This window comes from Xyrauchen texanus, chromosome 34, assembly GCF_025860055.1.
Source record: "Xyrauchen texanus isolate HMW12.3.18 chromosome 34, RBS_HiC_50CHRs, whole genome shotgun sequence".
In the NCBI taxonomy this organism is placed as follows: Eukaryota; Metazoa; Chordata; class Actinopteri; order Cypriniformes; family Catostomidae; genus Xyrauchen; species Xyrauchen texanus.
The window spans coordinates 33,065,220-33,091,108 of NC_068309.1; the positions used below are offsets into that span (position 1 = coordinate 33,065,220).

At 46.8% G+C, this 25,889-nt stretch overlaps 1 protein-coding gene across 2 annotated transcripts in view; it reads right to left on the bottom strand.

Moving 5' to 3' along the window:
- LOC127627768 (gamma-aminobutyric acid receptor subunit beta-4) overlaps positions 1–25,889 on the bottom strand; it is a 108,508-nt gene that overhangs the window by 31,296 nt on the left and 51,323 nt on the right. For both annotated transcript variants that reach the window (XM_052104306.1, XM_052104307.1), the window contains one exon: positions 19,315–19,535. In XM_052104306.1, coding sequence (XP_051960266.1) covers positions 19,315–19,535 — 221 coding nt within the window. The remainder of the gene's footprint in view (positions 1–19,314; positions 19,536–25,889) is intronic.

Consider the following 25,889-nt stretch of genomic DNA (forward strand, 5'->3'; position numbering starts at 1 on the left):
CAGACCAAGAAGGCACAAGGGACACGGAGACAGACCACGGGGGCACAAGGCTCAATTAGGCAGTCCACGGGAGCACAAAGGGAAATGAGACAGGCCACGGGGGCACAAAGGGAAATGAGACAGGCCACGGGGGCACAAAGGGAAATGAGACAGGCCATGGGGGCACACAGGGACAGGTTTGGGTAGTCTGGGAGGTGGCCATCGGACAGGGACAGGTCCAGGAGGCCTAGGAAGCGGCCACAAGACAGGAACATATCTGGGGGGCCTGGGAGGTGGCCATCGGACAGGGACAGGTCCAGGAGGCCTGGGAGGCAGCCTCAGGACAGGGGCAGGTCTAGGAGGTCTGGGAGATGTTCGCAGAACAAGGGCCGGCACAAGGGTCCTGGGGAGTGGCTCCGGGACAGGGACAGGTTTAGGTGACCTAGGGGGTGGCCACAGGGCTAGGGCTGGTTCAGGGGGCCTGGGAGGAAGAGTGGCCCCTAGGGGAGCTGCAAGGGGCTCTGGAGATGAAGCTGAGGGAGGCTCTGGAGGCGGAACCGAGGGAGGCGGCGCCGTAGGAGGCTCTGGAGGCGGAGGCCTGGAAGGCTCTGGAGGCAGAACCGATGAAGGTGGCGCCATAGGAGGCTTTAAAGGCGGAGGCCTGGAAGGCTCGAGTGACCAGAGAGGCGGAGGCCTGGAAGGCTCTGGAGGTGGAGCCGAGGGAGGCTCAGGAGGTGGAGCTGAGGAAGGCCTAGGAGGCGGAGGCCTGGAAGGCTCTGGAGGTGGAGCCAAGGGAGGCGGTGCCATAGGAGGTTTCAGAGGCATGGCCCTAGAAGGCTCTGGAGTCTCTGGGAGCAGAGCCATAGGAGGCTCGGGAGGCGGAGCCATGAAAGGCTCGGGAGACGGAGCCGTAGGAGGCCCGGGAGTTTCTGGGAGAAGAGCCGTAGAAGGCTCGGGGAAAAGAGCCGCAGGACGCTCCGGAGGCGGAGCCGTAGGAGGCTCAGGGAGAAGGGCCGTGGAAGGCTCGAGAGGCTTGAGAGGCGGAGCCCTGGAAGGCCCTGAAAGGCTTGAGAGGCGGAGCCCTGGAAGGCTGGAGAGGCTTGTGGGGCGGAGCCCTGGAAGGCTCGAGAGGCGGAGCCCTAGAAGGCTCGAGTGACTTGAGGGGCGGAGCCCTGGGAGGCTCGAGAGGCTTGAGAGGCAGAGCCCTGGGAGGCTCGAGTGGCTCGAGAGGCGGAGCCCTGGAAGGCTCGAGTGACTTGAGGGGGCGGAGCCCTGGGTGGCCCGAGAGGCTTGAGAGGAGGAGCTCTGGAAAGCTCAAGAGGAGGAGCTCTGGAAAGCTCGAGAGGAGGAGCTCTGGAAAGCTCGGGAAGCTTGAGAGGCGGAGCCCTGGAAGGCTCGAGAGGCTTGAGGGGCGGAGCCCTGGAAGGCTCGAGATGCTTGAGGGGAGGAGCCCTGGAAGGCTCGAGAGGCTTCAGGGGCAGAGCCCTGGAAGGCTCGAGAGGCTTGAGGGGCGGAGCCCTGGAAGGCTCGAGAGGCTTGAGGGGCGGAGCCCTGGAAGGCTCGAGAGGCTTGAGAGGCGGAGCCCTAGGAGGCTCGAGAGACTGGAGATGCGGAGCCCTGGAAGGCTCGGGAGGTGGAGCTCTGGAAAGCTCGGGAGGCGGAGCTCTGGAAAGCTCGGGAGGCGGAGCTCTGGAAAGCTCAGGAAGCTCGGAAGGCGGGGCTCTGGAAAGCCCGGAAGGCGAAGCTCTGGAAAGCTCGGAAGGCGGAGCTCTGGAAAGCTCGGGTAACTCGGAAGGTGGAGCTCTGGAAAGCTCAGGTAACTCGGAAGGCGGAGCTCTGGAAAGCTCGGGTAACTTGGAAGGCGGAGCTCTGGGAAGCTCGGGAAACTCGGAAGGCGGAGCTCTGGAAAGCTCGGGAGGAGGAGCCCTAGAAGACTCGGGAGGAGGAGCCCTGGAAGGCTCGAGAGGCGCTGGCTCTAGGACGGGCACGACCACTGGCGCTGGCTCTTGGACAGTCCTGGCTACTGGCGCTGGCTCTTGGACGGTCACGGCCACTGGCGCTGGCTCTTGGACAGTCACGGCCACTGGCGCTGGCTCAGGGACGGTCGAGGCTACAGGCGCTGGCTCAGGGACGGTCGAGGCTACAGGCGCTGGCTCAGGGATGGTCGAGGCTACAGGCACTGGCTCAGGGACGGTCGAGGCTACAGGCACTGGCTCATTGACCTCTGAGGCGACAGGTACTGGCTGGGTGACCGTAGCTGACGAGGGCTCTGGCTCGCAGACCGGGGCAGGCGAGGGCTCTGGCTCGCTGACCGTAGCTGACGAGGGCCCTGGCTCGCAGACCGGGGCAGGCGAGGGCTCTGGCTCGCTGGCCGTAGCTGGCGTGGGCTCTGGCTCGCTGGCCGTGGCAGGCGTGGGCTCTGGCTCGCTGGCCGTGGCAGGCGTGGGCTCTGGCTCGCTGGCCGTGGCAGGCGTGGGCTCTGGCTCGCTGGCCGTGGCAGGCGTGGGGTAGCGAGCAGAAGCTTCTGCCCTCCTCCTCCTCCTTCGGGCTGACGAGGTTGAGCGCGCTGGCGCAGGAGCAGAGGAAGCTGAGCACACCGGCTCTGGAGCGGACCAAACTGGCGACGCTGGTTTGTGGACTAAGGCAGGCGTGGAGGTTGGCTTGCTGGCAGGTGGGGCAGGCGCGAAAGGACGAGCCATGGAAGACTGGAGGGTCACCACTGCGGGAGGAGAGGCAGGGTCTTGCTCAACAACGCCCACAGTGAGTGACGAGCCGCAGACCAGCAAAGTCTCCTCCACGAATTCCAGGAGAGTCCAGCCGCGCGTCGCCGGTGGCAACCGCTCCTTAAGCGAACTGTTCAGATTGCCCCTGAAGAAAGCCACCAGGGAGGAGTCTGGGAAGTCCGCGACACTCGCCAGCTCGAGGAAGTCGCGGATGTGGACCTCCTTGTTTCAGGCAGAGGAGTCTGAAGTTCGCCTGTTGCACCGCTGGATCCATTGTGGGTCGATCCTTCTGTTATGCTGGGTAGTGGAAGTAGGAGAAGGCAGACGGGAGTGTGGATCCAAATGCGGGCTTTATTATATAAATAACAAATAAGAGAATACAAAGAAAAGTCCACAATGGGAAAAACTAACTTAAACACAAAAGAACACACGGCTGGGAGAACAGAACACGAAGGGCAGGTACAAGGGCAAAGGCATGACAGGAAACCATTCATGACATATAACCATACAACGATCGACAAGGGGTGGAAAACACACAGGGTTTATATACACAGACACAGGAGGATCACAAACGACAAACAGGTGCAAACAATGACACAGTGATGGCAGTGAGAAGATCTGGGAATTGTGGTAAGTGTAGTTTTTCACAAGGACAGTGAGACTCAGGGCGGACAACAGGGAAAACGTGACAAGGAACGGGATCGGTGACGGGTGAAACGGAAAACACGGAGCGGACAACAAGAAAACGTGGAATAAACGTGATAGTGAAACAAAGAACAGAGGGCAGACAACACAGGAACGTAACAGATACTGCCAACATTCACGCTGTAGCCTCCCTCATATTTATATTCTCTACAGCTGCACAGGTTTGAATAGGGTGAGCTCATTCATAATCACACAACCTGGGGCATCATGTATAAAACTTTGCGTACATTTCATCCTAAAAGTGTGCATGTGGGCACCCAAAAACGTTTCCAGAACCTAAGCAAAGTTCTCTTTATAAATCCCAACCTCATCTCCTCTACAAAAAAGCCAAAAAGCCAAAAAAACAAAACATGTGGAGTTTACAATGCCGGTTTTTACTATGCATAACCTCATCTGCCTATAAATACCATATGCATATTGCCATTCAAAATGTCTTACTGCTGCGTTCAAATGTGCCACTGCAAGAAACTACGAAAACTGAAGATAAAACGGACTGAAGCCTACATGTTGCAAGTGAATAGACGCGGCTGCTAAAATATTTCTTAATCTTTGTCTAGTTTCAGTGTAAAAATATCTAAACATCCTTTAAACACGATCAGTTTACATGAGGAACATAACTGTATTGTTTATTAAGGCTTACAGAGAATATATGTTATTACTTCTAGAATACTGTATGTCAATTCACTATGTTAAAGGGATAGTTCACCTAAAAATAAAAATTCAGTCATTGTTTATTCACACCTATGTTGTTATAACCTTATATAATTTTATTTTTCATAAGACAAAGGGAGAAATTGTAAAAAGATTTTGTGCTCAGTGATGTCCTACAATGGCAGTTTATGGTGACCACCTCTTCAAGCTTCAAAAGAACACAAAAGTATAATTAAGAAGTCTAATAAATTATTCCATGAGACTCATGATTGTTATGAAAGCATACAATAAGGTTTGGTGAGAAACAAACTGAACTGACCGTTGATCTCCTGTGTGTGTTCATGATAGGATACGAGAGCAACAGTTCACGTAGTGCCCTCACGACATTGGGGCAAATATTGTTTGCTTCAGCAATTGGATTTTTCATCTAAAATTTTCTTTAATGACACTATCAATTCGGTTTAGTTGAAAGGTTTAGGTAAGGGAGGTAGGTTTGTTTTATTTAAACTCGATAGAGCATTAATCTTAAAAAACACGTGTTAGGGAGAACGTCATAACCTCCATTCCCTGATGGAGGAACGAGACGTTGTGTCGATGTAGTGACACTAGGGGTCGCTCTTGGGAGCCCAAGACACCTTCAGATCTTTGAGAAAAGGCCAATGTGTGAGTTGAATTTGCATGCCACTCCCCCGACACACGGGTATAAACAGGAGACAGGTATACAGATTCATTCAGGTTTTGCACTGAGCCGAGAAAAGGTTCCAGACATTACAGCGGTGCAGTTCAGCCTGTGGCAAGAGGGACACAACGTCTTGTTCCCTCCATCAGGGAACAGAGGTTACAACAGTAACCGAGACGTTCCCCTTCGGTCACTCAATCTACGTTGTGTCTATGTAGTGACACTAGGGGTCCCAATTTGAAAAGCCACAAGGGCTGAACTGGTCACGGGAACTGCCGATGCAGATGTAGGCAAGCTACTATGAGCATAATAACAGATGCATTCGGGCTCCCCAGATGCCCCAAAACGTTGGCTGATTCCCCATAGCCCTGAGGTGGGGGAAGGAGACGTGTCCAGAATGGGAGCAGGCCACGCCAGCCTCTGCCTTTTCTCTCTAAGTCTTTCTCTCCGCTTAGAAATTAGAATCGACTGAAGAGATCCAGTGGAGGCCACACCCGGCCCTTCTTGTGGGGGAGGGTATGAAAGTGGCGGATACGTCATATGGGTCCACCGAGCCACACATGTGAGAGGTTCAGTGGTAGGTCTGACCCTTCATGGGGGAGAAGTTTTCTACAAGCACAGCAGCCGGGCAGAGGAGACTCCAAAATAGAAAAGGGAGACCGTATCACAGAAAATATACACAGTAGGCCACTAGGGTAGTCGAGACCTGTGGAGCACTTACCCCAGTATAGGGCCTGTTAGCACACGTACTGGGTCTGACTACGGATTCCTCTGCTGAATTTGTGCGTCAGAGGGCTAGGAGGAAGAGCATCCAGGGTTCACAAGTCGGGAACACACATGGGAGAATGAGCGCACGGCTTCACCTAACTTGGAGGGGAAAGGCACTATGCACAAGCGATACACCCGGCCAGCTGTCTGTGTAATGAAACTTACCTGCTCATACCTGAAAGAACACAGAACGAAACCGGCTCAACCTGGAGACTGTAGAATCTCACGAAGGTATTGGGTGTTGCCCAGCCGGTGCTGCCCTACAGATGTCTGCTAGAGAGGTGCCATTGGCCAGTTCCCACGAGGATGCCACACTTCTCTTGGTGTGTGCGCGAACCCGCAAGGGGTGGGCATGGACTGTACCTGGTATGGTAACACTATGGTGTCCACGATCCAGTGGGCAAGGCTCTGTTTGGAGACAGCGTTCCCTTTCTGTTGTCCGCCAAAGCAGACAAACAGCTGCTCAGAGTGTACTCAGGATCACATGAGAGTTACCCCTACGCTTGTAGGTCCCAAACCCTCTTGATGGAAGTGAGCGTGGTCAGGTGGGCGGTTCTCAGAGAGATGGCCTTCAGCTATACTGACTCAAGAGGCTCGAAGGGAGCTGTAGGCCCAAGAGGACCACGGAGAGGTTCCAGGAGGGAAAGAGGCATGGTCTAGGGAGGTTCACCCTCCTGGCGCCTCTCAGGAACCTGAAAATCAGGTTGTGCTTACCGAGGGACTTACCTTGGATGTCGTCATGATACGCTGCTATGGAAGCTACATTGAGAGTGGAGGGGACAGCTGCCCGTCCAGTCTCTATTGCAGGAAGGAAAGCACTGACCCGAATGCACAACTATGGGGGTCTTCACCACGGAAGAACACCACCTAGCGAAGATATGCCACTTCAGGGAGTAGAAGTGCCTTGTAAATGGAGCTCTAGCCTGAGTGATCGTGTTGACCACAGACCCTTTATGTCCGGCGCGTCCTGTCCAGGGACAAGACATGGAGATTCCAGAGGTCTTTGCGTGGGTGCCAGAGGGTGCCCCGTCCCTGAGAAAGAAGGTCCTTCCTCAGGGGAATTCGCCAGGGAGGAGCTGTCGCGAGGAGTGTGAGGTCCGAGAACCAGGTATGAGTGGGCCAGAACGGAGCCACGAGGGTGACCTGCTCCTTGTCCTCCCTGACATTGCACAGAAACTGCGCAAGTAGGCTCACTGGGGGGAACGCATACTTGAGTAGCCCTTAAAATCAGCTGTGTGCCAGCCCATCTGTACCAAGGGGAGCTCCCATCAGGGCATACCAGAGCAGGCAGTGGGAGGATTCCAGGGAGGCAAACAGGTCTAATCGACTCCAAATCAGCTGGACCGCCTGAGGGTGGAGTCCCCACTATCCCCTTAGTGTTACCTGCCATGACAGAGCATCTGCTGTGATGTTGAGTTGGCCCGGGATGTGAGTGGAGAGGTAATGACCGCATCCAGGAATGGCACATAGACCTGTCTTTAAAAAGACGTTCAATGTCACTGTGCCTGCTCTAATAGAGGAAACACACACTTTTAGAGGAAAAGCTCTTTAAAGTGCTGTTGAAGCCCCCAGGGGTGTAGTCTGCCGTGGAGTGCAGAGAGGAGAGAGAACCGCTGGAATGCCCCATATATCCAACAGCAATGCATGTAGAGTTTGGTGAATGGAACGGCAGTGGTATTAGGCTTGCTGTCAATACAACCGAATTCGCATGAATGAATTTGCATGCATACCGGTCTCCCTTTTATACCTATATGTCGGAGGGAGTGGCATGCAAATTCAACTCGCCAATTTCTCATTGGCCTTTTCTCAAAGATCTGAACGTGAATCGGGCTCCCAAGAGTGACCACTAGTGTCACTACATCAACACAACATCGAGTGAGTGACAGAAGGGGAACATTTACCTCACTTTTAGCACCATATAGTGGAGATTTAACATCGGAACTGCTGAGATACGTGTAGTGAACCACGCAATACAATTTTGCTAAATTGTTGACACAGTCACATAATTTTCATTAGATCATGCTGTATTATAAAATTTTGGGATAAACACTGAAATGCACAATATTGATGTATTGACAGCATCTAAAATGTAAACCATTTTACATATGTACAACTTTGGGGACATACAAATCTTTACAAATCTTCTGACGACTGGTCACAACTAAAACTGCTGGATCAAAGAACACTCTCATTAATAGGCATTATCAGTAAATGATAGAGTAAATTTATCTGAAAAAAATCTTTTTAATATCACATTTACATATAAATGAAACTAAGATGGGACTAATGGGAAGTAATTTGCACTTGCAAAATAATAATTATTACATTTCAACAAGTACTGATTTGTGTGTATGTTGTGTGTATGTGGTAACAATATTTCTGAGAAGTCTTCAGAAATCACACAAAATAACACCAAACTAAATATATTTGTTAACTGTGGTTAATAAAAACAAATTATCATATTTTTTATAAAACAAAATAATGTGCATGATTCAAACACGGACTTGACCACAATAAAAATCGACATGCTGCGTTTGAATGTTCATGTACCCTGAAATCAACCATAATTCTGCCAATTAGAAATGTTTTCATCAATTTCAAAATTTTCACTTTTTCCTCTAGTGATAGTGTGTTGTGCAAGCAGCCTTAGAGACACGGGTTCTGGTCCCATGACAAACCAGCAAGTAATCAGATTCACATAAACAATGGTAAGCATGATTCGTAGGTTGCATTTTATACTCTAAAATCTAATTTTGACTCCACTGATGGTTAGTTGGAAGTATGATGGAATGGTGGAAGTATGGGTTAACTAAATAAAATATTCATTCCTGTTAACTGTATTACATAATTTACACAAAAAATACAACTCGCTTTTTGCCCTGTGGACATTTCACCCGGAAACTGGAGCTTACAAGTGCCTACATATTCATCAACATTTCCAGCTTTGTCCACTGGTGCCAGTGGTTTGAATTTCGGTAGGTAAAGACAGATTACAGCAGCAGAACCTTTGATCTACTGTTGTCAAATCCAAAAATAAATAAATAAATAAAATATCCCTTATAGGATTTGTAAACATTTATACAAAGTGATTATGTTGTAGGAATACTAATGAGATCACATTAGTTTGAGAGCCCCGTGCCCTCATTTGTCTTTCTCGATTCCACCTGTGCCCAAGCCTCTTGGAAGAGGAAACAGTTTGTCATCTTTTATTATTGATAGTCTGACTGAGTGGGGCACCCAGAGCTTCCTTTCTACCTTGGCAGAGCAGCTCCAGGTTAATGCATTGCAGAGCAGGGAGGGAGAGTGGTTTGTTTTTATGCCTGTGTCCCTGTTTGTCCAAAAGAGGACAAAATTTGGGATGACTGTGTTTAGACGTACCAGCTTCCCCAACAGGAAATAATAACAACATAGGAAATATTACAACATAAGAAGGTATTTCATGATGTAGTGTAAGAGAACACAATGATTATCAATGTGTTAGTTGCCGTATAGTAAATGTTTTGCTCCCGAAGTGGATTGCAGTCTACAGATTGAAATATCCAATTTTATGTTTTCAGAATATCAGGACAACATTATTGAAGTTCAAACAAGGCAAGTAGAACCTTCAATAATGAAGTTTGAAAGAGGGCTGGAACTCAAAAAGGCAAAGCTTTTTCATCTGATCACACATTTCAGCCAATATCATTAGTACCCCTCTTTTTTACACAGTCTGTCAGCCCTGTGAACCATAAACAGATCTTTCACATACCCCAAATAGATGCCTTTTTATAGATTATCTGCCCCTCACTGTGATATTAGGTGAGACTTAAAGTTTTGCCTGTAAAGTCAAATAAAGAACTTTGATACTCATACAACAGTGATCTCTAGTATGATGTCACACAAATTACTGGTTTTAAGAGGTTTAAATTGTTGGATTTAAAACATGACTACAAAAGGAATCGACATGTAGCTTCCAAAAGTTAATTTATACTGAAATCAACCATAAACCAACTTGGTTACTGTTGTAACCTCTAATTACTGTTTGAACGAGACGTTGGTGCTTCCGTGTCCCATCCAGGGGCCTGATGTGGAGATCCCAGATGTCTGGGCATGGCTGCCAAATCGTGCCCCATCCTTGATAAAGGAGGTCCTTCCTCAGGGAATTTGCCAGGGAGGGGTTGTTATGATGATCGTGAGCTCCGAAAACCAAGTCTGGGTGGGCCAGTACGGAGCTACCGACACAGCCTGTTTTTCATCCTCCCTGACCTTGCACAAAGTCTGTGCAAGCAGGCTCACTGGGGGAAATCCATACTTGCACAGACCACAGGGCCAGCTGTGTGCCAGCCACCCCTCGGCCAGGGAGTACCACAGTGGGCAGTGGGAGGATTCCCTTGAAGCAAACATGTCTACCTGTGCTTCACTGAATCGACTCCAAATCAGCTGAACCACACTTCCCTGAGCGTCACTTGCCACGACAGCACATCAGCAGCGTGGTTGAGTTTGCCCAGGATGTGAGTGGCCTGCAATGACTTCAGTCAGTGCTAACTCCAAAGGAGGAATCTGCGGTTGTGTTGCGACATGTGATGTGAGCATAAACTACCTTGGTGGTTTATGTACGCTACTGTCACCATGTTGTCCATCCGGCCCAACACATGATTGCCCTGGATCAATGGCCGAAGCCTCCACAGAGCCAGCAATACCACCAGCAACTCGAGGCAGTTGATATGCCTTTGCAGTCTAGGTCCTGTCCAGGAACCCGAGGCTGCGTTCCCATTGCAAATGGCGCCCAAGCCTAACTTGGACATGTATAGAATCAGCCAGTCATCAAGATAATTTGAGGATACGGATTAGCGGGGCAAGTGCTGCCTCTGCGACTTTCGTAAAGAAGCAAGGAGACAAGGACAGACCTAAGGGCAGCACCTTGTACTGATATGCCCGGCCCTCGAAAGCAAACCATGCAAGAGGGGGAGAACCCGCTGCAATGTGCCGTATATCCAACAGTGTACAACACTTTGTTTAACCAGAGGTGAATGGAACGGCAGTGGATTTCATCGACACCGCTCGGCTCCGCAGAACAAATCTGAATGAGTGGTTGCAAGCCGGCTCCTTATATACTAATATAAAAGAGAGAGGCATGCAAATTCCACTCGCCAATTCTCATTGGCCTTTTCTCAAATATCAGAGGTGTTTGGTGCTCCCAAGTGCGACCCCTAGTTTCACTACATCGACACAACGTCTAGTGAGTGACAGATAGGGAATGCCGAATTACTTTTGCCAACACACTTGTGGCTAGACAATTCCAAAACTTCATGGCCTTGCCCACTGACTTTGCACACATGATTATTTTTGATTATTATCGTTGAAATAGAGCCCACAGTTTTCGATAAAATAAACCTAAGAATGGCTTACTTTTAGTTGGGTCTACATATTATACTGGTACAGGAGAACACATTTTAACACCGCAAAATGTACAGACTTCAGCTTTAATGTTGTTGTTCTGTCCTCGCTGATGTGTTGTAACAACAACAGAATTATACATCATTTAAGATGTTGAACTGTTTCACTGTTTTTATTTTTTAAGTTACTGGTTTAACCCTTATGTTCTGCTGAGATTTGATTCACTTCCTCATTGTTTGGGGACCCCTGTTACCCCAATGATTAAGTGTGAAAATTATTACTATGATTATGAAATAAATCTTAATTTCCATTTATCCTGAGCTTATTGAACTGATAAATGAATAGATATAAGTGTATCATTAACTATTACATTTACCGAAGTAGGAATGTGCATTTCAGAAAAGAAAGAACATTTCATGCACATTTCAAGGGCGTTTCAGAAAATAAAATGAATTCTAAAAATAACTATAGAATTTTTGATTACACAAAATACTAATAATAATAAACAAATGGTATATAGAAAGATATATATGACAAAAAAATCTAAATGAAAGTGCTTTCTTCCACACACTCACCAACTAGGCAGACTAACTATGTGCAAACTTACAGTATCCTCCAGGCAACAGGGCAGCCAGATGCAGCCTCTGTTCCCTAGTGCTAGTGAAAAGATAACAGGCACATATTACTTTTACACAGAACTTTTTTCTAACAGAACATTTCCAAAGCTAGATAACTGATGTGCTCTCTGTAGTAGATTTTGCCCATACCAATATGTCTAGAACTGCTGATATTCAAACTGTTTTTCTTTTATTCCCTCTATATACATATATAACATATACTACACAAAAAGTATGGCCAAACACTTTTCTCCTAAAACCCTGTCACACCACAAAATTCCTGATACTGTATTATGCTAATAATAAAATCCAACAAAGACCAACTTCAGATGCAAGAGGAACAGATTATTTGTGAGTGTGCTGTACACTAATACTTGTGACATTATCAGACATCTTTTGTCAGTCTTTAAATATAATTTTTTTCTGGAGCAGACCTGGCATCATCCACGTTTTCCAGCATCTGCTGGAGAAGTGATTGCTTCAGGCTGACTTTGAATCTCCCTCACAGTGGATGCAGCACAAAGTGACCTAGGAAGGTGCTCTCTCTCCTGTCAAAGTTCACCAACGCATATCCTAGCTGCTCCAAGGATATTCTCCTTCGGTTTATTTTGCCACCACACCACTCATTGTTGATGGCACACCATATCACAAACGCATTGTATGCACTGATATCCAGGATGTTGAAGAATGTTACCTGGGGCCAACAAGTGGTCTTTTGTTGACAGCTGTATGTGGCAACCACTTTGTCCAGATTGTCTACCCCTCCTTTTGTGTTATTGCAATCTAACACCATGTCTGGTGTTTTGTATTGAAAAGTTGCACGTTAGGTACCAAACAGATTCAAAGCATGTGAAAATCCTTTGCTCTCAATAACATTTATTACTGGGGTCAATATGACCCCAAACATCACATGTGTGTAGTCATGTCATAGCAGACATCTTATGTTATTAGGAAAATTCATGAAATATCAGGATAAAAAAAATAACAATGCAGATGTTTTTTTACTATTTGAAGAGGGTCAGGGGTCATATAGACCCCAAACAGAACATAAGGGTTAACAAAGTGTCTGATCATTAACACGCTATCTGATCATTGCATTTAGGCATACAGAACTGTATACGCTATTTATTTTTATAATTTTTTTTAACAATGTAAGCTACTCCTTGTTCACAGTGTTTTTACATAATTGTTTTGTCCGTTATCAGTAGGTATACAGTACATTTGGTTATCATATTAAAAACATTTATTCTTCTTTTCTTTGGCTCATTTATAAATGCAAAAATAAATATATAACATTAATATTATAATAATTAGTAATATATGCTTATATGTATATTAGTAGTTCCCCTTCTGTCGCTCTCTCCACGTTGTGTCGGAGAAGCGACACTAGGGGTCTCTCTTGAGCGCCGATATTCACCTCTGATCTATGAAAAAAGGCCAATGAGAGTTGGCAGCCAGTATTTGCATGTCCCGCCCCCGGACATACGGGTATTTAAGCGGCGCAAATACGGGAGTTCATTCAGAAAATTTCTTCGGAGCCGATGGTCTGTCTGCAGTTTGCTGCGAGTTACACGCCACTTAAACGTTCCTGTTTTCCTCTGACGATCTGCATGCTGTTGGATCTTGACGGCGCACAACAGCGGCTTTCTCCTTCTCAGTGCACGGCGTGCATTGTTGCCCCTGAGCGCTTCGACAGCGCAGACACGTACACACACACACTGTGTATTAAAAGAGTTTTTACTAAAAGAGTAATTTTCTCTAAAAGAGCAAACACAGCGGCGTTGAACGTCCTTTTAAGGACGCGTCTTTTTCAAGATGCCTTTCCGCCCCTGTGTCGTTCCTGGATGCGGTAGAGTGCTCTCTGCTTCAGACGGCCACAGGCGCTGTCTCGTGTGTTTGGGCCGCGATCACACCGAGGCGGCGTTTGTGGATGGTTCATGTTCTCACTGCGAGAACATGACCATGACCACGTTGCGGTCGTGGCTCGCTTTCAACAGAAAGCAAGCCACCCCAGCTGCACCCCGCATTGCTCCTTCTTCCCACGGGATTAAGGACGGTGCGGTTGGCGCTGGGGGCGATTTGGGGCGGCAGCGGGTGCAGTTTCGCCGGGTAGCCCCCGCGAACCTCCCGTTCCCCGACGCGCTCGCTGGTCTCCGTCCACGCTCGCGGCGATAGCGGCTCGCCTCACGGCCCGGCTGTCTATCCTCCCGAGTCCGAAGCAGATGAGCTCGCCGCTGCATCGGAGAGTGCGGTGTCTGATGCCGAGGACTCCCCTGGACTGCCGCCTGGCTGAGGCCGACGCTCAGATGTCCGACATGCTTGCCCGGGCCGCCTTGAGCGTGGGGTTGGACTGGAACCCTCCATCCTCCCCACAGCCTTCTCGGTTGGATGATTGGTTCCTGGGGGCAGCGCGCCGTTCGCGGCCTCGCATCCCCCCGGTCCCATTCTTCCCGGAGGTGCATGATGAGCTGACGTCTACATGGAGAGCCCCGCTCTCCGCTCATCTAGGTGCCACCCGCTCCACTCTCTCCACCCTCGACGGCGGAGAGCGCCACGGGTACGACGCGATTCCCCAGGTTGATAGGGCAGTTGCGCACCATCTATGCCCCGGTAGCCCTACCTCCTGGCGGGGTCGCCCCGTACTCCCGTCCAAGCCCTGTAGGACAACATCCTCGCTAACGCGAAGGCCTACACTACGGCTGGACGCGCTGCCTCCGCCCTGCATGCGATGGCCCTCCTGCAAGTCCACCAGGCCAAAGCTCTCAGAAACATGCACGGGGGTGGACCTGATCCTGATGTGCTGCAGGAACTGCGCTCAGCGACCGACCTCGCCCTGAGAGCGACGAAGGCCACAGCGCAGGCACTCGGACAGACGATGGCCACCCTAGTGGTCCAGGAACGCCAACTTTGGCTCAACCTGGTCGAGATGCGTGAGGCTGACAAAAACCGCTTCCTGGACGCACCTGTCTCCCAGATTGGCCTTTTCGGTGACACCGTCGAGGACTTCGCCCAACAGTTCTCCGCGGTGAAGAAGCAGACGGAGGCCATTTCGCACATCATGCCCCGCCGCAGACTTGCCGCTACGGGCCCTGCCCCGTCTGCCCGCCGAGGGTGTCCCCCTGCGAGGAAACCAGCTCCTGCTCCGCCTCAACCCGGGCCCAGCTCTCAGCCCCAGCGTCGAGCATTCTGCAGGCGGCGCACGCCCCTGTCTCACGAACCCCCTCCAGGACCCGGAAGGCTCCCAAGCATTCCTGAGACAGCCGACCCAGAGCCGAAGACGTTAGCTCCGGAGGTGGTAAGACCGCTCCGTCCCCCGGTGGAGGGCCGGGAGGAGAATCCTTTGTTTTTTCATTTGCCACACCCCCTGACGGGGGCTGTGGTACCCACATTCTCAATAAAAGAGCTATTTCCTTTGCCTCTGGGTCACCTGGCCCGCAAATGCCATTTTCACGGCAATGTGCTTTCAGATCACAACAGTCCCGGTACACCGGACGCGGCGATCCCGCCTTCTACCTGCCCACGACTGTCCCCCGGCCGGCCGGTTCAGACGAGTCCAGAGGACGCCAACATCAGACCTCCTCCTCAGTCAAGAACCCGCCCCCTGCCGGGCGCGCGGAGCAAGGTAAGTGCTTTGAGTCTATTCTCAGCACCTCAGCCTCAGGCCGCAACGAAGCCGCCCGACGCTGCATTACCTGTTCCGCCCGCTGCGAGGCCCCGCCGGGTACGTCCAAAATACTCGTCCCTTTGGTGCCCCTAGCGCAGAGCTGGGAAGCATGGGTTTCGCTTCCCAATGCATCACGCTGGCTGGACCGGACCATTCGACTCGGTTACGCAATTCAGTTTGCCTGGCTCCAGCCCCCCTACAGGGGCATCCGCTTTTCTGCAGTACACGGCGAGCACGCCAGTTCCCTGCGCACGGAAATCGCGACCCTCTTAGCCAAGGGCGCGGTAGAGCCCGTCCCTCCAACCGAAATGAGGAAGGGTTTCTACAGCCCTTACTTCATTGTACCCAAGAAAGGCGGCGGCTTACGACCAATCCTGGACTTGCGAGTTTTCAATCGGGCCTTGTTAAAACTCCCGTTCAAAATGCTTACGCAGAGAAATATTCTGGCTGGCGTTCAGCATCTAGATTGGTTCGCAGCGGTGGACCTGAAGGACGCGTACTTCCACGTCTCAATTCTGCCACGACACCGACCCTTCCTACGGTTCGCGTTCGACGGCCAGGCATTTCAGTACAAAGTCCTCCCCTTCGGCCTGTCTCTGTCCCCTCGCGTCTTCACGAAAGTCGCAGAGGCGGCCCTTGCCCCGCTACGAGTAGCCGGCATCCGCATTCTCAACTACCTCGACGACTGGCTCATCCTAGCACACTCTCGAGAGTTACTATGCACACACAGAGACCAGGTGCTCCGGCACCTCAGCCGCTTGGGGCTTCAGGTCAACTGGGAAAACAGCAAGCTCACTCCGGTTCAGAGCATCTCTTTTCTCGGGTTGGAGTTAGACTCAGTCTCAATGACAGCACGTCTCACGAGCGAGCGTGCTCAGTCGGTGCTGGACTGCCTCGCTTCCTTCAAGCCAGGCACAGTGGTCCCTCTAAAACTTTTCCAGAGGCTCCTGGGGCATATGGCGTCCTCCGCGGCGGTCGCGCCGTTGGGGTTGATGCATATGAGACCACTCCAGCACTGGCTCCAGACTCGAGTCCCGAGACACGCATGGCACCGCGGCACGCATCGGGTAAGGATCACCCCCGCCTGCCTCAAAACACTCCGACCCTGGACAGACCTCTGCTTTTTACGGGCAGGAGTGCCCCTGCAGCAGGTGTCCCGACGCATCCTGGTCACAACCGACGCCTCCGCCGCCTGTCCCCGTCCACCCTCAAGGTGTATGTTGCTGCTATCGCCGCCCACCACGATCCTGTAGACGGCAAGTCTTTGGGTAAGCACGACCTGATCCTCAGGTTCCTGAGAGGCGCCCGGAGGTTGAATCCCTCCCGGCCAGGCCTAGTTCCCTCCTGGGATCTCTCGGTAGTCTTGGCAGGACTCCAGAGACCTCCCTTCGAGCCGCTCGAATCAGTTGGACTCAGGGCCCTCTCTCTTAAGACAGCCCTGCTGATCGCGCTCGCCTCCATTAAGAGGGTCGGGGACCTGCAAGCGTTCTCTGTCAGCGACACTTGCCTGGAGTTTGGTCCGACAGATACGTCTGTGAACCTAAGACCGCGACCGGGCTATGTGCCCAAGGTTCCTACCACACCATTCTGAGATCAGGTAGTGAACCTGCAAGCGCTGCCCCGGGAGGAGGCAGACCCAGCCCTTTCGTTGCTGTGTCCAGTGCGCGCCCTGCGCATTTACCTGGACCGCACACAGAGCACCAGACGCTCTGAGCAGCTCTTTGTCTGCTTTGGGGGATGGCAGAAAGGGAATACCGTCTTCAAACAGAGGCTCGCCCACTGGGTTGTCGATGCCATCACACTGGCTTATCACACCCAGGCCGTGCCCCTACCCGTACGGGTCCGAGCTCACTCAACAAGGGGTGTTGCGTCCTCGTGGGCACTGGCCAAGGGCACCTCCCTAGCAGACATCTGTAGAGCCGCGGGTTGGGCAACACCCAACACCTTCGCGAGGTTTTACAACCTCCGCGTTGAGTCGGTTGCGTCTTGTGTTTTCTCAGGTCCGAGCCCGTAGAACTCGGTAACATGTAGACCGACCGGCCGGGTGGATCGCTTGCGCCCAGCGCCCTTTTCCTGACGTCAAGGTAAAGTAGTGCGCCTTCTTCCCAGGGCGCCCCACTCCGAGTCGGGCCACTGGTCGATTCCTCCCCAGCCCTCCGGGTCCGCGGTTCAGCGGAGGAACTCGCCGACCCAAGCCACTGCGGGTACCCTGATGGCTACCCTGTACTGGTATAGGTGCTCCACAGGTAAAGTAGAAGGCCTCCTGTGCGGACGCCCCCTGTGTGTATTTCCACGGTTCTGTCCCCTTACGAGCGGACCCCCGTGTCTCCCTTAGGCAGTTACAGCTGCCCCGGTCGCCATGCTGTAGCAACTCCCCCCTTCGAGGCTGGGATCTACCACCGCACCATACTTTCCACACGAGCCCTAAGACGGCCGTGTGACGTGTCTACCACTTTTCCTCCCCAAGAAAAAGGGCAGGTGTGGTCTCCGCAGGGTCTGGGTAAGACCCCCTTCCCTATATGCGTGTAAGGGCCCCAGCCGTGATTGCTCTATGCGAGAAACATAGAGAGAAAAGAGGCCCAGCCAGGCTGGCCCGTTCCCATGTTGGCAAACATTGCCTTGTTCCCCTCCCAGGGTAACTAGAAGGATCCCGATGTTCGTATGGGGCATTGGGGAAGGGTACGTGCAGCCGGGTACAGACGATGCGTGGCACTGGATGAATCCCTGCCCGCCTCTGTATCGGCAGTTCACGTACACGGTTCAGCACATGGCAAGATTGGAATGGGTCCCCTAGTGTCGCTTCTCCGACACAACGTGGAGAGAGCGACAGAAGGGGAACGTTTGGTTATGTATGTAACCTCCGTTCCCCGAGGGAGGGAACGACACGTTGTGTCTTTCCTCCGCCATGTCACTGAACCGAGCCACTGTTGTGGCCGGACCATTTCCGGCTCCTCAGAAAAATCCTGAATGAACTCCCGTATTTTCGCCACTTAAATACCCGTATGTCCGGGGGCGGGACATGCAAATACTGGCTGCCAACTCTCATTGGCCTTTTTTCATAGATCAGAGGTGAATATCGGCGCTCAAGAGAGACCCCTAGTGTCGCTTCTCCGACACAACGTGTCGTTCCCTCCCTCGGGGAACGGAGGTTACATACGTAACCAAACGTTATGTATAATAATAATAATAATAATAATAATAATACATGAAAGTTTTAACTTTTTGTAAATAGTTTAAGTCTAGATTAAGTCTACATTGTGCACTCAAAATAGTTTTTTTTAATTTTGAGGAAATTACAAAATCTTTAAAATTTACTGTATTACATTTAACTTATTACATTATGTGCAGTTATTACGTTATGCATTGCTACATGTGACATAAGGTATATATATATATATATATATATATAAACCTTTACACAATAACAAAGAAAATAAAAGAGTTAATTATTTTTACATGCACTGAATTCAAGGGCATCGCTAGACTTCATGGGGCCCGGGACAAAATTACGAGGTTGGGCACCAGCCCCATACATGCACATTAGCAAGACCAGTCTGAAATACTGTATATGCATATATATTTTTGCAAGTCATATTTGCCGATACATTTTTACATGCATCATGTCATGATCGGTCATATAACACATAGGAACCAGCAGTGTTTGCCTTCACAGCTGTCAACGTTATTGTATATCTTCAGAACACTTGTAATATAATTTTTATTAAGGTTTTAACTAAAGAACCTGGAATTTATGATACTATTGTTGTCAGATTTGTTTGCTGATTTGCAATATGCCACTTTAACACAATCTTGACCAACAGAGATTTTGGTCTTTCCCCATTAAAATAGAAAGGAGCTGTACTTGGATGGCTAAAGAAATAGCGCTTTACCAATATACCCGACGTAAATGGTGTTACCAATATGGCCGCCTAGTAACATGACTTGCTTTGGCAAAAGTTAATTGCCGCTGAAGCAATTATTCATTCTTGAATAACAAATGTATTTCATTTTAGCTTATGTGCTGGTTCAAGAAACATTTGTTAAAAATGTCCTATAGTCTTTAATTTACGAGGATCTTAAGAGCATGGTTTGCAATGTCATCAAAAGAACAATACACATGGGTAACACTAGTGTAACAATAGTGACATTTACCTCAATCCATACAGAACAGTGCCATCTGGGTGGAGCCGAATCATTCGGTTCTTCACCGTCACTCCATGCAGAAAGGACTTCTTGTCATTCAGGAAGTAGGTGTCTGGCAGCCATAACTGATCAGCCACACGGTTGTCCAGAGTGAGATTCAAAGCCATTTCAGCATAGGCCAAGCGCTTATCCCTCCAGCTCTGTTGGAAATACATGGTGATGGTGTAGTCCTGAAAAACAACGATTAGACCAGTTAGTCCAGTATGCAGTATACTAAAGCATCATCATATTAGAATTCATCATATTTTAAAATAAATAAAAAAGATTATACATTTGATTTATTTATTTGTTCATTATTCGTTATGTTTGGTCCATTTGCCAATGGTGAAAGAAAAATGAAAGTCAAATTCAAGGGAAAACAAGTTTCTTTTTCTTACACCATTGCCAAAATAATGATTTTTCTCGTCTTAGGCATAAATCATACCAAATTGGGTTACATTTATTTGAAAACAAGACATGTATAGTATGTTATTTTGCTTGTTTATGAAGCCAATCTTGTGTAAAGTATGTTGACATATTTTCTTTGAAAAACAATACAAAAATTTTTTGTATTCATTTATGTATTTATTTATTAATTTATTTGCTGTGTTCAAAATGTATATGGGCTTCTGCACTGTAAAACATAATAATTTAAGATCAGAACGAGCATTACATATACATACAATAACTGTAAAAAGTTTGGACACACTTGATTGAATTTATCTTTCTTATGATCTTCAAAACCATTTGATCTGAAGACCTTCACCAAAATGCTAAATTACCATTATTAGACAAATATTAATTGACCCTACTTTTTATTTGTTCTAAAAAAAACGTACCTTTTATTCATACATAACTCTGAGATAAAGAGTGGCTACTTGGAAGAAGGTAAAAGGTCATTTTGATTTCTTTTGTTTTTCCAACATTTTGGTTATTATATCATTTTTATTCTAATAGTTTTGCATAAACGTACACTGAAAAAAATGACTAGTAAGATTTACTTTCTTTTCTTTGTAAATGTTAATGGTATAAAACTAATTAAAATCTAAATAACTTTGACATAATATTTATTAAAGTGTGTAAATTGAACTTCAAAATTTTAGTTAATTCGGTTACGTTTTTTTATAAATATGATATACATGGCATTTAAATAAATGTAGTAAAACTTAATAATAATTTTATTAGAACAGGTCACACTTTGAATTTGCCTTACGAACATGTTTAATCATACACTACATGATATACGGAAGCCTTCTACTGGGAAACTTACAGTAATGCTTGCTATGTAGTCTCTAAGATACCATCACATTACAGGTGAAGGAGACAACATTCAGAGTTGAGCAGAATGTGCATGTAGACCTCAACACTTGGTGCTCAAAACACCATGATGGTAATAATAAACAGATAATTATTTTAATCATGACTGGGTCATTTTGAGCACAAAATTCACTTAAGAGTTAAAAGTTATCAAATGTAACTTTGTAACCTTGTAAATGCAAGCATGCAAGCTCATTAATTATTCCAACCCAGTGCATTATGGGAACAAGTAAAATGTACTTATTTTATTTACCAGTGAAATTTACTGAAATTAGCAAATAAATATGACAAGGTTTAATTCTAGGATTAATACATGACAACAAAAATAATAAAACAATCATACTGTAAATAATATTTACTTATAAACTAGAGCATTACTTTTTACATTTAAATGTAGAATTAACTTAATATTTTCAAGTCCATGCTTAAACTAACTTAATCAATATTGAAAGTACTTATTTTTTTATGCTATATTTAATTCACCACACACACACACACAAAAAAAAAAAATTACAATCAGGGAACTGATGTAAAATGAAATGTTTTTCATTTCTATTCATTCTGCGCAAAAACTGTATTTTTTGTTCCGGTTCAAAAGTTCCGAAGCCTCCTTCCCAAATGGTTACCGGTTAGAGCAAAATAAAAGAACAGTTAATAACATTATTTTTAAAATGACTCTGCTCTAAGAGGTGGGTGAAATACCAATTGCAGCATTGCAATTGAAGAGAAGCAAACAATCTGGTCTGGAAAAACAAGCTCAAAATAAGCCAAAAATCATAACAAGCATTGGGTTAATTAACAGTTAACTAATATTTGAATTAAAATGAATTAAGGGTCAAAAATCAGCAGCATCACATCTGTATTAATGCATCATATCACTAACAATAATTTCCAGACTTGGAAACATCTGAGAAAAGTACTTTTTACATATAATAATTTTTTTCTTGTTTATGGATTAACCATGCATGTATATATATATAGAAATTATTCATAATTGTTAAAAAGGTCTTCATTCACAGAATATGACATCCACAATGGCAAACGAGTGTCTGATGCAGTGGTTTCCTTCAGGTTCAAAGCACATGTTTAATTTTTTCGGACAATATGGAGTGGTGTAGTTCTGAAAATACATTGTGATAAACTACCCTACACTAAGTGTTTCTAAGAGTTTGGTTAATAACACAAATTACAAATTAAACGGTTTAATTTACAACATGCATTATGTCGTATCAGCCCTAATTAAGTATCAACTTATAACTGAATTAAGCCTGTATGTGTTTGTTCTGGTTTGACAGCATTATAACACTGAGGACAGCCAACTCATTTTAAGCCATTTTCTACTGAACATAAAGTTAATGCAAACATTATTAAATGGATTAGGATGTTTACCAACATTGACATTGATTACTTTTTATGCTGGGCAAACAGCATTGGTGAAGGACACACTTAAGATCTACTGATATGACTCATAACAGCTTTAACGCTAACTGACATCTGGAGAAGGTTCAGTAATGAATCAGAATTAGGGCATTTCAAATCTTCTGCATAGAGACTTGACTAAGGTATTAAAGAGATAGGCAAGTAAATGATGACAGGATTTTCATTTTGGGTGAACTATGTTTAAAAATGCTGCATGATTTTTAGGTGATGTTTGACTACGACATTGGACTGCACTGCACTGATGCACTGGAAAGAACAAAGGCCTTCATAGTGTTCAGATGCCATGGCAACCTGTTGGTGTATGCATGTTATTTCTCATGTATCCACTGGAAAGGACTGTAAAAGTTGGAATCTTAATATTTCATGCACCACATTAATATTTTTTTGGAAAAAAAAAAACGTTAGACGATATTATATTTCATAATGAATAGTCCTATCAGTTTTCATCAGTCAATGTGTAGAATGCAAGTGAAATAGGCAGGAGTAAAGACCTAAGCAACTTCGACAAAGGCTGAATTGTTATGGCCAGAGGACTGGGTCAGAGCATCTCCAGCATGCTCCTGGTCAGCAGTGAGGACAGTTCGATAGAGACAGAGAATTACAGGCAGCTGCTCTGTGTGTTTATGTTTATGTATTTTTGGTTCAGTTTATCATTAAACTATTATTTATATTGCCAAGCCGGTTCTCGCCTCCTCCTTGCCCATCTAAACATTACACTGGTGCCGAAACCCGGGAAGGAGGAGGGATGCCCATTGCAGAGCCCTCGACATTGCCATCCACCCAGGGGAGTGCCGCTGCCCCCAGAAATGCGGAGGGATCGAGAAGACCGCCGACCGCGAGGGGAAGAGGGAAGCGACTCCCCGACCCCCTGGAGCGGTAGGGACACTGCTAGGGGCGGAAGAGTGTCCCCACGGGTCGGCGAGAATGCGGAGGGGCGTTCAGTCTGCTGGGGGTCGATCTGACTCTGGTCCGCCTCGGGAGGAGCGGCTGCCATCTGTCTGAGAGGTTGGAGGAGTGATCGGGACCACGCAACGGTGCATTAGAGAACCGGTGAGTAATGTTTTTCTCTCTCTCTCTCTCTCTCTCTCTCTCTCGCTCCTCTCTCTCTGTCGCTCTGTGTTGGCCTTTCCCTCGCTAATTTTGTTTTTGTTGTTGTTTTTACCCTCCTGTCTTCTCCCAGGTCGAGGAAGGCAGTGTACGTCATGCTGGGGGCTCCGGGAGGAGTGTAGAGCGGAGGAGGGCGGGACCTGATGGGGGCGTGCGAGGGATAAAGGTGGCCGGTGACGGGCCACGAGAGAGAAAGAGAATTACAGGCAGCTGCTCTGTGTGTTTATGTTTGTGTGTTTTTGGTTCAGTTTATCGTTAAACTATTATTTATATTGCCAAGCCGGATCTCGCCTCCTCCTTACCCATCTAAACCCTACCAACTTATTCATATTGCAGCATATCATATACTGTCTTTGTTTATATCGCTGGTGATTATGAAAATGGACTATATAATAGGACGCAGATGCTAGAATAACTGAAGAAGAACCTCAGAATTCAATTGCACTTGGTCTAGTCTTTTTGCGCACTTCACGGGTGATTTTGCCAAACCCACTTGCGCCTAGACTTAGCACATGCTTGCACGAAAATACCAAATCTTCATTCAATGCCCACCGACTTTGTGCTTATGACCTTAATGCTTGAGCTCTTAAAATAGGGCCCTTTGTGACAGAATTGCAAACAGATGTACATAGTAATATGATTAACAGTTTAATTGTACACTATATAAATAATATTATTTTAAAAAAATGTGTTCCCAAGTAATGTAGTTAAAAGTAATACACTTAATTGATAGTCAGTAGTGTAATCTGTAATTTTCTGTAATCTTAATACAGAAATATAAAAGTAATTAAATTGGAGTAATTAATTACTTTGTAACCAGATTGCATTCAACACTGGACACATGAAATATTATATGTCAAATTTGACACCCTATTTGTGAAAAGTACCACAAATCAATGGTCAAATTATACAGTAAATTTGTTTACCAAATACAGTAGAATTTTGTTTTGTACTCTTGGTTATAAGGCTCTTCAATAAGCAGGCTCTATTCTCTAAAAGTTGAAAAGAGTTGTGTGTGTCTTTTCTCCCTCTGTTTTGCAAACTTTTCCTTCTCTGATTTTGCACAACACCTTCCTCCAGGTTTCTTAAATGTCCAGGGACAGAGAAGTAACAAAAAACATCAGCTTGAAGAACTTCAAGGTATCTTCAAAACACCCCAGTATAAAGACATCTCAGCAGTAACATCATGATAAATAAATCAAAGAAACACACTTGTTCTTGTAGAAGAAGAGGGGGAAAAGAGTTACGGAAAACAGCTTCATACTTGAGTGAACACTTGGAGCAAATTAAAATAAAATCTTTTGCCTGGAACTAGATGGAAAACCTCCAGTGGCCCCAAATGGAGGGACTGCAGTTGGGAGAGAACAGCATCAGATCTTTCTGTCTCTCTCCCTTCTATCTCTCCTGCCTCTCGTCTCAGATTTCTTCGTATTCCTCTTGCTCTGTCACTCTCTCTTTGCCTTGTTGAATAAAAGCTAGCTGTATATAAACTGTAAACCAAAGACCCGCTTGACGAGTGCAGTTTTCAATCCTATGATGATGAAGAAGTATGTCCTATTTCAAAAGGAAGTTTGAGGGCTTTTTTATTTTTAAAGATAACAAAAGTATGCTGTAGTTTTTTCACAGCCTTTAACCATGATTTGTGACTTGCTAGTCAGTTGCAGGTGATATTGGGGGATGGACATTCTCATTTTTGGGACAAAAAGCTTTCTGTTTGTGTTACACCAAAAGAGGAAAAACATCTTTTAAATGCATATATCTGTAAAAACTAATTTAAGAGTAAATTAGTATATACGGCAGATGGCCTCAAAGTTAACAGATATGGACTAAAAGGTCTTTAATATCATTGATCAGATTCTGGACATACTATTTGCTCAGTGTTATAACTAACTTAGGCCACATCCACACTAATATGTCTTTGTCTTGAAAACCCATTAATCAAACTGTTTACTCTTCTGGCATTTTCCTTCACAGAAAAAGGGAATTTTTGAAAATGCTCTTTATAACTGCATACTTCGGAATATGATCTCGTTCGGAAACTGAAAACAAGCTTTTCAAGCTCTTAAAGTAGCCATGCTACTAACTTAAATGACTCACCTCATGCATGTAACTCTAAATTGCGCAAGCTGAAAGGTTCTTTAAACCAGCCAGTCGGCTCACATGGAGTAAGCTGATAGGTCCTTTGACATACAATCAGGTAGTCAATCAACTTGTGTACTCTGTCTAATGTTTAATTTTGCTCAGTTTGCAAGTAATCCGGTTTCACTGCAGCAGACTGCGAGACATTTCGGTGAAAATGCAATTTGCTCAGGTGTTTGCTGAGACTTTCCCTTCTATCAGCTTGCATGATAAGGTCTGCTTTTGGCCACAACACAGAAGCATCTCTTTATCAAGGTAAGACATAGCCAAAACAGGCACACATTACTTTCTTTGTAATTAGTTTAAATTAATCCACACATAGCTAGGCTAAGTCACTAGTTAAAAAAGCTCTAGACTTTCCAGGTCCAGATGCATGCGAGTCAGGCCATTATCTGTTCAATAAGCCTTTCAGCAAAGAAGGCCCAGGCATACCTAGCTAGTACACAAGAGTGCACATGACACTTCAGGGCAGCATCAGTACACAAGTCCTGGTGGTAGATCTGCTTGTTTGGGGGATTTGTTTTGTGTTATGTGTTTTGCAG